Source organism: Amblyomma maculatum, unplaced genomic scaffold, assembly GCF_055883805.1.
Source record: "Amblyomma maculatum isolate TAMU_Amacu unplaced genomic scaffold, ASM5588380v1 scaffold_13, whole genome shotgun sequence".
Taxonomy (NCBI): Eukaryota; Metazoa; Arthropoda; class Arachnida; order Ixodida; family Ixodidae; genus Amblyomma; species Amblyomma maculatum.
The window spans coordinates 12,879,027-12,892,725 of record NW_028146738.1 but is presented as its reverse complement, the minus strand read 5'-3'; the positions used below and the strand labels follow the sequence as shown (position 1 = coordinate 12,892,725).

The window sequence follows — 13,699 nt, the reverse complement described above, 5'->3', positions numbered from 1 at the left end:
CTTGGCTTTATAGTTTGCTCCAATGATGGCCTTCAGCGAGCTGGCAATCAGAAAAACTGAAAGTTCATTCACAGGTTTAGACTCTGTTATAGAGAACAGAACAAGAAACTTTGGGAAGTTCTCAGTTGGTGCCATGATTTGTGCGACTTCGGTGCGACTCTTTTTCGAAGGTCGATCAAGTTTTTTTGATGATTGTTTTTCCATGCATTATGGGTGGTCTAAGGGTTCCTAATGTTCTGTCGCCTCTCTTTCACCCTTATATGCAGAGTAAGGTCCCGGAGCCCCTCATCTGGTAGACAGGCGGGGAGCCCGTCGGCCGAGGCTTGACCACGACCTCGACCGCCACCGTTAACGGTTTCTTCCCTCCACCTTTCAACTTATCGCCACGGTATGGTATGGGGGCTAAGGGTCTGTGGTGGCGCCAAGCACCAACACCTCATTACACAAGGTGCCCCTGTGGAGATAGGAATTCTGGTAAACTATGGTTGCTATGCAGCCACTATAAATATCTTCCAGTACTTTCACATACGGCTCGCCTACACCTAGACTTTACTATATCAAAATTTACTATAAAAGGGTTCTACTGAAAGCACAGCTGTAACTACCCAACCTATTAATTAACCCTTCAATATTTTTTTTTTCTGCAAAGACGCAAAGCAAGTGAAAACATAGCTGAAAAGAACAGTCCAAGCACATGCAACCCAGCAGGTTCTAAAAGAGCCGCAATGCACGTGCAACAAGGACTCATTGTGGTGGCAAAGCATGGCACGTGCAACTGGATGGTGCATTCACCAGGAAATGGGACTTCTGCGCCGAGAGGAGGAGGAAAAGTGAAACTGAAGAAAATGCAAAGAAAGCACAGGGGTTTAAGCAAACAAAGACGCTACCCTAGTACATATGCACAGAGTGTGTCTCCCAGCTCACCAGACTTCCTGGAGTCGCCTTCAGGCTCAATGGAGAGCTGCTGTATCTGTTTCATCACCTGGGTGTTTATGGCCTCCGTATAATGGTTTGCCACATACTGGGCTGGTGTCTCTGTGTTCAGCGAGATCACGTTTTTCCTGCATTGCACACACATTTTCATTAAAGGCAAGCTTAACTAACATGTCAACCTTGTAACATCAATGTCAGTGGGTGAATTATTTACAACCACTCAGAGAGAACAAAACAGAACAATTAATTTATTGAGACATGAAATAACAAAGTGACTGTTGAACTTCTACACAAATATCCACAACAGTCATGAATGCAGAGGTGCAAGGTAACACACTTTCACTATGGTCCCCTGTATGCTTATGATTATTTTATTTATGATAATCATAAATTTTAAAACAATTTAACATTAATTGGCGAGGGACCGGCAAATGTATTAAAAACCTAGCTTATATGAGAGAAAATTATGCGTGCCCCACTTTGTACAACAGCTGGCAGCACTGTCCGGAATGGGAGATGGTGGCGGAGCACACTATGGGCAGATGTCACGTCAACCCAGGATGCTTGAAATTGCAATCAAAACTGAGACAAGTGTATGCAACGGTGCAATTCAGCGCATGGCAGCATGTAGTGACAGTTGTGCCCACGACTCTCGGCTCCACGCATATGATGTGCAGTTGTGCATGGTGGCAGTCACCTTGCGCCTTGGTGAAAAACAAATTATGGAAATAATTATGGAAACAGCAGCATGAAGTTATTGCACCCGCGACAACTCCTGGCACGCATGGCCGGCCAGAAAGTGTCACAGTGGAGAGGGGGAACAGACTCCATTTCCACTGCACATCAAAGATGGTTTTACTGGGCAGTTCCCCAGCAGCATGCTTTTCCTATACAAGCATATAAGAAAATACAATGCTCACGGGCTTATTTACTCACGAACACAGTATGCATTCCAAGAAGTCATTTAAGCCCTTTCCCTTGAAGAGTTGGCAGATAGATCCGAACACCCCTAACACCAGCAATGAAAATAAAAGCATGCTCAAACACCACATCCACCAGGGGCACTCAAAGTAAAAATACACACGGCGTCAGAGTTCAGCTGGCCGTCAGCGGGGTGCTAAAAAAAAAACGTTTAACCGCCTCATTCTGGCGCAACGGTTCGCACATGTTGCTGGCTGGTGATATACCATAAAAACCCGTGTATAAATACGAATCCACATACAATACAAGGTGTAATTTGGAGACAGCAAGAACCGGAAAGAAGTTTTCACCCATGTATAATGCCAGCGAGGAAAGATCAACAAGGACTTATTTGCACTACATTTCGCAGTTGTCCCACGAATCGTACCACTCCGCGCTTTCACGACCAATGCAATCCCTACCAGGCATTGAATAGTGTCGCGAACATTCATGTGCCTTAGCTGATTTATTTCCCTTCTCATGTTCTCATGCAGACACGCTTGATCGAAGAATTTCATGCACCATGAGAAGAGCACTTTACATTGACCCGGCAATCGTGGAAGCCACATGGTCTTCCTACTGCTTTAAAACCAGTAGGCCGCTCCCAGCTTGGACACGGGACAGCGCACAAGCCATTGGGCATCACGAGCCGTGCTCGTGCCTGTTCGAGTCTAGCATCGCGTGCAGGCATTAGCGTTTGTGCCTGAAAATGTCTTCTTAGATTCGAGGTTTTCATGATCATTTTCACCTGGTACGTGTATCATCTGCCGAGAGACCCTTGCTAGAGACATCTCTCTGTATAAAATCTTTTTCAGTAACGTTAAACACATTTGCTCTGCCGCATTTCTCGAAAGCACGACCAACGCACTCATTAGGAGTACTAGTCAGGCGTCTGCGATTCGGCTGTAGGGCATGGCCAGCATTGCTAGAGAGGCCCATGAGAGGAGTGAGGGATCGTGCGAGGTGTGCTCACCGTGCTTCCGGTTTCGTGTGTGTCACGGGCACATTGGTCATGAGGATCGCAGAGTTAGCACAGTGAAACCGAAACCATCGAAATAGCTGATGCCACCACTACATAGCTCCTCCTTTGGCTGGAAGCCTGCTGCTGATATAGCTGATAATTAACGAGGCCGGAACGGCGAATTGAGGTCAAATTTTTTTCGAATCTGCATATAAGGCCGGAATCTGACATGCTAAAATAAAAAAAAAAAAAAAAAAAAAAAACTTATTATGCACGGGTTTTTACGGTATGCTATTAGCCAGCCTTCCACGCTCCACACTTTTCAACTATCTAGAGGCACTATTCCTATCCAAAAAGGCCATAAACTGCCAGCAAACAATGCACTGGGGATTGCGATACGGGGCCTGTTGCCGAAGGTGCGTCTCAGAGTGTCCTTGCTGGGTGGCACTGTTTTTTTCTTTAATGACTCAGCAGACATCTGTGAGCAGCATTTTCCCCAGTAGTTTAGAAATGGTTGGACGGCCGAGGTGGAGTGGGGGAGCAGCTTAAAAAAAACTAAAGAAGAAGATTAAGTAAACTGTGTTTAAAGTACTGAAACACAAGTGCTTCAACTGTTCCGAACTGCAACAGCGGGTATTCTTGCTATTTTGTGCGCTTACGTTACATAGTTGGGCACTTACTGAATTCAGCACAACAAATCAAAGAATAGCATGAAGCTACCAAAAGTCAGAAAATATCATGGTGTATTAGTCGGTGCTTAGAGCAAATTTTAGACGCATCCTTTGACACTGGACTAGTTAGCTGCATTGTCTCCCTCAGGAGGACATTGGAAACAGCAAGCTCTCGTGTGTACATGTTTCCAATACTGTCATTATGAAACATGGTGCACACAAGGCACAGAACAGAGTGAGAGAAGGAACACACTATTACCGCCAACTATAACAGCAGTTCTGAGGAAGAAAATGAAGAAATGTATAAATAGCCCCCTGCATATGCCACACTCAAGTGGAAGCAAGTTCACGCAAGGCATAGACATTACTAATCAGGAGCGGAGTACACATGGTCATCCACGTAGTGAAATTCCATATCAACAAATGCTCGCCCTTGTTTTCAAAACTGATGGTCTTTTCTGCAATTATGATCAGGTGACACAAGAGATTGTGGAAGCCTCTTTTCAGAAAAAAATTCTTACCGATACGTTAGCGCATCTTCTGTGGTCCTGCTGCTAGATATGGACTTGGATGGCCGGGTGCACTCATCTCCTTATTAGTAATCTATGCCGTGCAAGAACTTGCTGACTTGTGCCGATGACTACTTCACATATTTATTCGTTTTCTTCATTAAAAGCTCAGTTGCAAATTAGTGGAACTACCTCTCAAGTTTCAATTTTTTTTTTTTTCCCCAATTCGAATGATATGACAGCCATCTCATTTTCAGCAAAAATTCTGAAAACATGTATGTCACTGAAGGTAAGTTTACAAGGCAAGAGTATTTAACGTGCTGTGTGCGCTTACAACAAATTTTGTCCACCAACTGAAATTCCTCGAATAATGCTCCGTCAATCCATAACATGGCGAAGGTCATTAATGCCCACCTTAATTAAGCTGGGCGGCGTTCCGGCTCATCACCACCGGCTGGAATTCCAAAGTAGATTACTTCTAGTACTATGAGCTTGCATTTTATCGCACGGTAGGTGGGTGCAACATGGCCTTATTACGGAAGAAAAAGGTAACCGCGCACGCAGATTGCCCTTCCAGGTAAGCATGGAAATGCACGTAGACTCGAGAGTCCGCAGTTTGTGGGGAACCCCTTGAGGGCAGCATCTGGCAGCAGGCGAAGGAAGCAGACAGCGCATTCGACTTTTCTGGCTGCGGCAGAAGGGAGAGTTTTGCCTCCTGAATACTTCTTGCTCCAAGGAGCAGGCATAATCCCGGAGCGTTGTCCAGATAACCATTTTCAAGGTGTACATGAAGGAGATGCACACACATCCTGTCAAAAGCCACCAGTTGAAGCCGAAAGTTCTGGCTGCGTAGTCTCGGTACTAGTATTTACTTGAAAAATTTGTACACCTCTAATTTATTACCCACGTTTATAAAAAAATACATTTACTCGCATACTTTGTTCTCCCTGCTGCGCTAGGTCACCAGCATGCAAGTTGATAAGCTCAAGGCAGGCCTGGGACTATCGGCTTGGGTGCAAAATGTGTCAGCCAAGAGCGGACACTGTCAAGTCAGCTTGGACAAGTTAATTTCAGCTGCATGACTGTGCCAGTGAATAAAATTACAAAAGATTTTTAATCTGCACGTATGCCATCATGCCAAAGACAGAGAGAGTGATGCAGCGGAAAGGAGACATGGGGGAGAGGGGGTACGCATCGGCGTTAACTTGTATTTCGAAGCTTTGTTGTTTTTTTGCCACTGAAGGAAACGAGTTCAGGCATCGAAGTCTATGCAGCAATATATGGACGGTGTATACTGCATTTGTAGAGTTTTTAGTACGTGCTTACAACGCCACGTAATTTCTGCACCTCTGTTTTGGAGCCTTAATTTAAAGAAAAAACAGCGTGCAAAGTACAAAAGTAAATGTATATGTGTTACCTCTCGCAATCACTGCCCTCAATATGAGAAGCTTCACCCCCGCTATCAAATTCATCACTTGCACAGCATGTTCTCGTGTCCCTGACATATACTCTAATTACCGAAAAAAGTTCACTGCCACTAATCAGCAGTCTTAATTCAGGCTCTCTGCAATATGCTGCATTACAGAGCTTCAAGAGAGAAATGCCACAGAGAAAGTCACTCATTTTACATACCTAATTTGCTTATTCAGGCATACCTGCAGATGCCAAGTTCTCTGCCTCTGCACTTTTCATAATAGGAATACAAGCACACTGCTAGAAAGCAAATGAAAATGATAAAAAAAAAAACGCATGCCTGCCGTGCAGCTCATTTTGTATCGGTGAAAATAAAAAAAATTGACTGATTGATTACAAAGCTGTACTAGTCATCATCATCATCATCAGCCTGACTATACCCACTGCAGGGCGAAGGCCTCTCCCATATTTCTCCACTTAACCCGGTTCTGTGCTAGCTGCATCCACTTGACCCCTGCGAACTTCTTAACCTCATCCGCCCACCTAACTTTCTGCCACCCCCTGCTATGCTTTCCTTCCCTTGGAATCCAGTTTGTTACCCTAAGTGACCATCGGTTATCCTCTCTTCACATTACGTGTCCTGCCCATGCCCATTTCTTCTTCTTAATTTCCACTAGAATGTCGGTAACCTGAGTTATTTCTCTGACCCACTCTGCACGCTTCCTATCTCTTAATGTTACCCCTACCATTTTTCGTTCCATAGCCCTCTGGGTTGTCCTCAACTTAAGTAGAACTCTCTTGGTTAGCCTCCACGTTTCAGCCCTATAGGTGAGTACAGGTAAGATGCAACTGTTGTATACTTTCCTCTTGAGCGATACCGGTAAGCTGCTAGTCATAATCTGTGAGTGCTTGCCAAATGCGCTCCATCCCAATCGTATTCTTCTTGTTATTTCCTTTTCGTGGTCCGGATCTGCGGTTACTACCTGTCCTAAGTAGACATATTCGCCTACTACTTCCAGTATTTCGCTACCTAATGTAAACTGCTGTTCCTTCCCGAGGCTGTTGAACATTACCTTAGATTACCGCAGAGTACTGAGGTATTCTCCATCTACCCTTATCCCTAACTGCTCCCATTCCAAGTCTCTGAATAATTCTTCTAAGCAAGCTGTGAATAGTTCTGGGGAGATTGTGTCTCCTTGACTAACACCTTTCTTTATGGGAATTTTGTTACTTTCTTTATGCAGAACTATGGTTGCTGTGCAGCCACTATATATATCTTCCAGCACTTTTATGTACGGCTCGTCTATCCCCTGATATCGCAATGCCTGCATCACCGCCGAGGTTTCAACTGAGTCAAATGCTTTTTCGTAATCAATGAATGCTATGTATAAGGGCTGGTTATATTCAGAGCATTTTTCTATCACCTGATTGATGGTATGGATATGATCGATAGTAGAGTACAGTTTCCGAAACCCTGCTTGGTCCTTTGCTTGATTGAAGTCTAAAGTTGTCCTGATTCTATTAGCGATTACCTTAGTAAATATCTTATACGTAACAGACAGTAAGCTGATTGGTCTGTAATTTTTAAGGTCCTTAGTGTCCCCTTTCTTATGAATGAGGATAATGTTTGCATTCTTCCATGGTTCCGGTACCGTCGATGACACCAGGCACTGCGTATACAGGGTGGCCAGTTTTTCTAGCATGATATATCCCCCCTGTCCTTCAGCAAATCTATAGTTATCTGATCCTCTCCAGCTGATTTCCCCCTTTTCATAGTTTCTAATGCTTTCTTGACCTCGTCCTTCGTAACTGGTGGAACGTCTGACTGTTTTTCCCTGCCACTAATCTCGTTACGGTCCTGACTACTTTGGCTACTGTAGAGATCTGTATAGAACTCCTCGGCTACTTTGACTATCTTGTCCATATTCGTGATGATGTTGCCCGCCTTGTCCCTTATCGCATACATCTGGTTTTTGCCTATGCCCAATTTCTTCTTTACCGCTTTAAGGCTTCCCCCATTCTTTACAGCATGCTCAATTTTCTCCATGTTATACTTCCTTATATCGGCCACCTTGCACTTATTGATTAGCTTTGATATCTCAGCCAATTCTATCTGGTCTGTTGGATGGGAAGCTTTCATACTCTGGCGTTTCTTAATCAAATCTTTCGTCTCCTTAGACAGCTTACCGGTATCCTCTCTAACTATCCTACCGCCTACTTCTACCGCACATTCAGTAATGATATCTCTGAAATTATTGTTCATTGCTTCTAAGGTAATGTCGCCATCCTCGTTTAGAGCTGAATATCTATTCTGTAGAGAGATCCTGAACTCTTCTGCCCTCCCCCTCACCGCTAATTCGTTGATGGGTTTCTTTCTTACTAATTTGTTGCGTTCCTTCTTCATATTTAGGCTAATTCGGGACCTCACCATCCTGTGGTCACTGCATCGCACTTTCCCAATTACCTCTTTATCTTGCACAATGGCGGGGGTTGAACACAATATGAGGTCAATTTCATTTTTAGTCTCCCCGTTAGGACTTTCCATGTCCATTTCCGGTTCTTCCGTTTGCTGAAGAAGGTATTCATGATTCTTAAGTTATTGCGCTCTACAAATTCAACTAGTAACTCCCCCCTGCTATTCCTAGAACCAATACCATAGTCACCTACTGCCTTGTCTCCTGCCTGCTTTTTCCCTACCTTGGCATTGAAGTCGTCCATTAGTACAGTATACTGCGTCTTTACTTTTCGCATTGCCGATTCTACATCTTTGTAGAAGCTTTCAACTGCCTGGTCATCACAACTACATGTAGGTGTATAGGCCTGTAAAACCATCAGTTTATACCGCTTATTAAGCCTAATTACGAGGCTTGCCATCCTCTCATTAATCTACTAAATCTCTATGCTAAATCTCGTTACAAGAGACACTGTTATAAGAGACACTCGGTCATAAGAGACATTTGAAAATGGTTTGGTTGGTTTTCCTATATCTGCCATGTTAACAACATTGCATAGAAGTGACATGGTTACAAGAGACACTCGGTTACTAAGGACACCTTTTTCAGGTCCCTGGAGTAAAATCTTCACTATTTAGAAGAGACACAACCCAGGTGTGCTCATGCAATGCAGCTGAAGTGTACCAACTCATACATGCTGCACTTCAGATTCCCTTAGGACTTAGATTCTCTTAATTCTGTTCCATATCGGCCTCGGTTACTAAGGACACCTTTTTCAGGTCCCTGGAGTAAAATCTTCACTATTTAGAAGAGACACAACCCAGGTGTGCTCATGCAATGCAGCTGAAGTGTACCAACTCATACATGCTGCACTTCAGATTCCCTTAGGACTTAGATTCTCTTAATTCTGTTCCATATCGGCCTCGGTTACTAAGGACACCTTTTTCAGGTCCCTGGAGTAAAATCTTCACTATTTAGAAGAGACACAACCCAGGTGTGCTCATGCAATGCAGCTGAAGTGAAGTGAAGGCCTCCTTTTTGTTGCTGTAAGTCAGGAACTGAGGAGTGTTTCCCCGTGACTGGAAAGTCGAAACGACCCCGTTGTTTCAGCCACTGGCATCGCATTACTGTCACCTACAAAGCTAATTAAAATGCATGAATGACATCCAGCATTTTTAACTTCTCGCCGTTAAAATTTGATCACAAGATGAAAGCTCGGAATCCTGATGTCTTTCTCTTTGTGAACAATGCTTCTTGCAGCCCCAAAGTTCTTGTGCTCAAAGCCACCAAAGTTATTTTTTACCTCCAAACTTCACACCCTACCTTCAAACAATAGACAAAGGCATTATGCGCTCTGTCAAGTTGCTGCACAAAACAAGGTTGGTAGAACGCCTGCTGCTCTATAGGCAGCAAGACTGTACAATCGTAATTAATGCGAAATTTGCTGTTCAGGTTATTTCAGGTGTCTGGAATGGCCTGAGAAATGAAGCTGTGTAAAACTATTTTAGACAAGCAGGCTTTAAATGCGGTGACATGATGTAAGAGGGCCCATATATGGATACTGTGGAAAGCATCCTTGAAGATGAAGCTTGAGCGAGCATCCAAGGGACTGCTGAGGTACCATAATGTTTTGAGGAATTCGTATCTGCAGATGTGGATCTTGTGTGCTCTCGAAGAGCTTACAGACTGTGCGATTCTCGCGCAAGTAAATGTCACATGTGCCATAGAGGGTGACTACGAGGACATTTCAGAAGAAACGTGTCAGTATCTGAGGGTGACGAGAATGCAAGAGTGCTTCAAAGGTATTAGAGCAACAGGCAGGCTTGCAAAGTGAAGAGCTTTACCTCCAGAATTTGGCAAGGAATACACTCTGCACTCACAAAAATACATACTATAGTATGAATAACTTCTTTAAGCTTTCCTGAACAATTTCCTGTTAATGTGTGTAAGTGCATATATATGCTGATGTGCAGTAAACTGATCAACACAGTGCTTTTATAATTTTTGGTTACAAGAGACCTTGCTTACAAGAGACATTTTTCGGGTCCCTTGAGTGTCTCTTGTAATGAGGTTTAACTGTATTAGCTCAATTTTAAAATTGCTTCCAACATTGCATTCCTTACACTTTATATATAGTATCTATCTCTATATTAAAAATTAATTTCTGATGAGAATTTTTTCCCCTATTGTTTGAGCAGACAGTAGCAATAATTCTCTACTACCTTTAGAACTAATTGCCCTAGAAGAGAAATTTTTGCATATTTGATATCAGTAGAAAAAGCTGAACAATTCCGCGAGGTTTCATAAAATTTGGGTAATAAATAACAAAACCAATTTTAAGACCCATGTCCCCCCTTAACCGCACAGCATGCCTCCATTCTGCATCTGCCAGGTCTCTATGACAGGGCTCAGCACCCGAATGCCAAAGCCACTGAGCCGCCAAGCATAACGAAGGGCCGAGAGACGGGGATGCAACGAATGAGAAGCCTAAAATGAGGCAAGGTACACCGACAAACAAAAATACGAGTTAAGGCTATCAACCTGCAGATTACGAGATTGACTCGGGAGTGCAAGGCTACCACTGCCAGCATGATGAACAAGTCTCGGAGGTGGTAACTGAAGGTAATGAAGTCTGGACTGCAAAACATCTATGCATGAATTGGGATTCTGAATAAAGCAATTTCAATCACTGAAGTCCTACTCTACCGTCTTGATAGAGCACTTTATCCTTTCTTTCGTCTACAGTCGAACCCGGATATATCAAACTCGAAGGGGATCGCGAAACAGTTTGATATATCGATAATTCGATATACAAAAATCGGCTTGGAACGGCACTTACGATGCAAAAAAATGATACCGTATTTGTCGCGTAATCAACTCCCTCGCATAATGAACCCACCCTCCACTTTTGCACTTTAAAGAACCCCAGGTGGTCAAAATTTCCGAAGTCCTCCACTACAGCATCTCTCATAGGCTTAGACGCTGTGGGACGTTAAACCCCAAAAACCACAAACCACTTTTGCACTCGAGAATTTTTGAAGAAAAAAAAAAAAAAAAAAAAAGCATTAAAGCCAGCTTGCCCACATGCAAGCGATTAAGCGACCTCAGGGATGAGCGGCAGCGACAGAGCAAAAAATTTCCAACTTGTTGGAACTGCGTCCCTCTGAAGTTCGAGCCACAGCGGCAGCTCAAAACAAGGTTTCTGTGTCGCCGCCACGGCAGAAATCACCAGCGTTTTCGCTTGCATGTCAAACTCCGTTTCGGTTGTCTCATCCACAGCACATTTTTTGGCAGCGTGCCAAGATGCTGTGCAGCGATAACGTCGTGGTGTGTTTATCTTTTGATAGCTCCTGGGGCGGCAGGGAGCGAACTTGGCACACTGCCCATGATGGCTTGACTGCACAAGCCTGGTTCGATTTATCACGCTGCGCTTGGGGCGGGCCTAGTCCACTGCCACAAAATCATTGGAAAGCGTGATAGAGTAGTTGCAAATGCTGTTTGAAGCGATAAATGCTAAAAGCCGGTGTCATGATCATAGCTGACAGTGTGCTTTCGTCTATTCATACATGCAAGAATAAACAACTCCGGCAAAAAAAAAAAAAAAACTCTGCCGCTTTTTAATTTTCGCAGGCGCCATAGCCACGTCAGCCACCGCGCGCAGAGGGTTCGCAACACACGCTGGAGAAAGCGTCCGACGTTCTGTCTGAAAACGGGCTGAGCTGGCTTGGTGCATGCGTAGCGCGTGACACTGCGAATGAAGGCCAGGAAAGAGGAAGGAGAGAGATAGCTCGGCAAAAGAATGGGAACACCCTTGCGCTTCGCTCTGTCGCGTTTTTCCCCTTTCGTTCCCACAGGTTCTCGCTGGTTTATTTATGCACATGGCTTGCAAGCGTCACGTGTTGGCGCACGGGAAACGATAACCGCAAATGCGCGCACCTTTAGGGAATGGGCGCGGCGCTGCCCTAGCCGAACTGTCCCCTCTCATTACTTCCTCGCGTGGCTTGAAAACGTCGCGTGGCTTGAAAACGTCACGCGGCAAACGGCAGAGGGTGACGTAATCGTCTTTGGGAAAGGCACGCTTTCGAGTGCGTGGTGTGGAGTTCAATATATCGAACGACTGGTGAAATTGAGTTCGATATATGACGCGGCTTTCCTATATTTTTACATGGTATTTTCAAGGGGATATTCCGTGAGTTCGATATAACCAAAATTCGATATATCCGGGTTCGACTAAATCAGGTGTCTGAGGGAAGCCCAATACTAATATTTAATATACGCTATTGAAGGTAAAAAGACTGCCTCTTTTGCAAACTGACACCAGTGTTGGCGGAAATGATAATAAAGGCAAGTTATGTAACTACTCTACTGATTAATGAAACCTTAATAGTACTCTTTAATAGGTAGGCATCTGGCTGCAAACACAGGTTTCTAGCTGACCATTAGTAATAGCTATATGAGTATTCAGAACTTTGGTAACGTTGCTGCCTTTGGCACTGTGCACTGGCCCTTATGTCACTTATGGAATACACCCGTTCTGCTGACAGCCAGAATGTAAAAGTTTCTAGTTACTTACACTGTAGTGCCAACAGTAAAAAGAGAGCTTGACTACCACTGAGAGAAAAAGAAATTTGGCCACCGATCTCACCCATTCATGACGACTTGGCTTAACACTTCGGCAATGTCAAGGAGCCTACTGGCCCTCAAGTCGGCAGCCTCTTTCTTCTTAAGCGTCGAGGCTTTCTCAAAGTGGAGCTCACTGAATGGGAAAATGAACAATGACCATGGTCACAGACTAGTATCTCCAGGTTGGCAACACTAAGGCTACTATTTGTTGTTCCTATTCTAGATTACATCTAATGAAGAAAACACATACAGTCAAACCTTCGTAAAAGCAAAGTTGTATTTTGAGTGGACATTTGTTTCCTGCTATATCCAATAAGTATTAAAAGTATGCAGACAAATTCCAATAAACAAGCTTGCTAATAAGCCCAAGATGAATAACACAGAAGTGTGAAAAGGCACAAGTTCTTCATTTAAAGCCTGAATAAATGTGAAATCTCGTCCTTCATTCAGTGCTAGACAGCACAAATGAACGTGCAGATAGAGATGCTGGCCTCGTACACAAACAGACTTGTTTAAAAATGATGGAATCTTTGTTAGGTGGCACTGGACGGCATTTGACGTGATAAAACTGAACAAAATCAACAAAATGCAACACTTTTCTAGTCTCAACATCCTTCTCTAGACAGCTCCTCAATTTGCTGGCCATGTCGGCGTCCTATACAGTTTAAAGCTCGCTCTTCTTTGCTGTCATTATTACTACCTGCATCACTTACAGGATTCAGCTGATTTATAATTTAACAGTCGGTCATTCATTTCAGGCACCACAACCATGTCATCAGCAGAGCTGAAGTCCTCAAAAATAAAATTCAGAATCGCCAGTTGATGTGGTGACAAGGCCTAACATATTTCCCACCTTTCACGGCACCTTTGGAGTGATTGTCTTCAATCTTGTGCCTTGCGTAAAAGATCAGGAGCGCTACACATACAGAAACATTCTTTTTCTGTGCCCAACGTCAACCACCCTAAAAATCTTGATTTCAATCTCAAATGAAACTGCTTTGCACTTTTATGTTGTCATTTCGAGTCGATGAAATCAATGGAATTGTGGAATGCAGTGCAAGCGTGGGAGGTAAAAGTGGTAGCAGCAGTACGCAGCATGGAGAGGAGAAGGTTCAAACACGTGCCGGTCAGCTACTGATGCTAGTTTCTCATGCTGCTCCTAGATGTCGCTGTCAC

The 13,699-nt window shown here is 43.9% G+C and overlaps 1 protein-coding gene across 3 annotated transcripts in view; it reads right to left on the bottom strand.

Annotated features, from left to right (window-relative positions):
- Nucleotides 1–13,699, bottom strand: part of LOC146172216 (uncharacterized) — a 139,041-nt gene that overhangs the window by 93,348 nt on the left and 31,994 nt on the right. For all 3 annotated transcript variants that reach the window (XM_084585739.1, XM_084585737.1, XM_084585738.1), the window contains exons 14-15: nt 12,546–12,656; nt 925–1,061 (exon numbers count right to left, since the gene is read on the bottom strand). In XM_084585739.1, the coding sequence (XP_084441865.1) occupies nt 925–1,061; nt 12,546–12,656 (248 nt within the window). The remainder of the gene's footprint in view (nt 1–924; nt 1,062–12,545; nt 12,657–13,699) is intronic.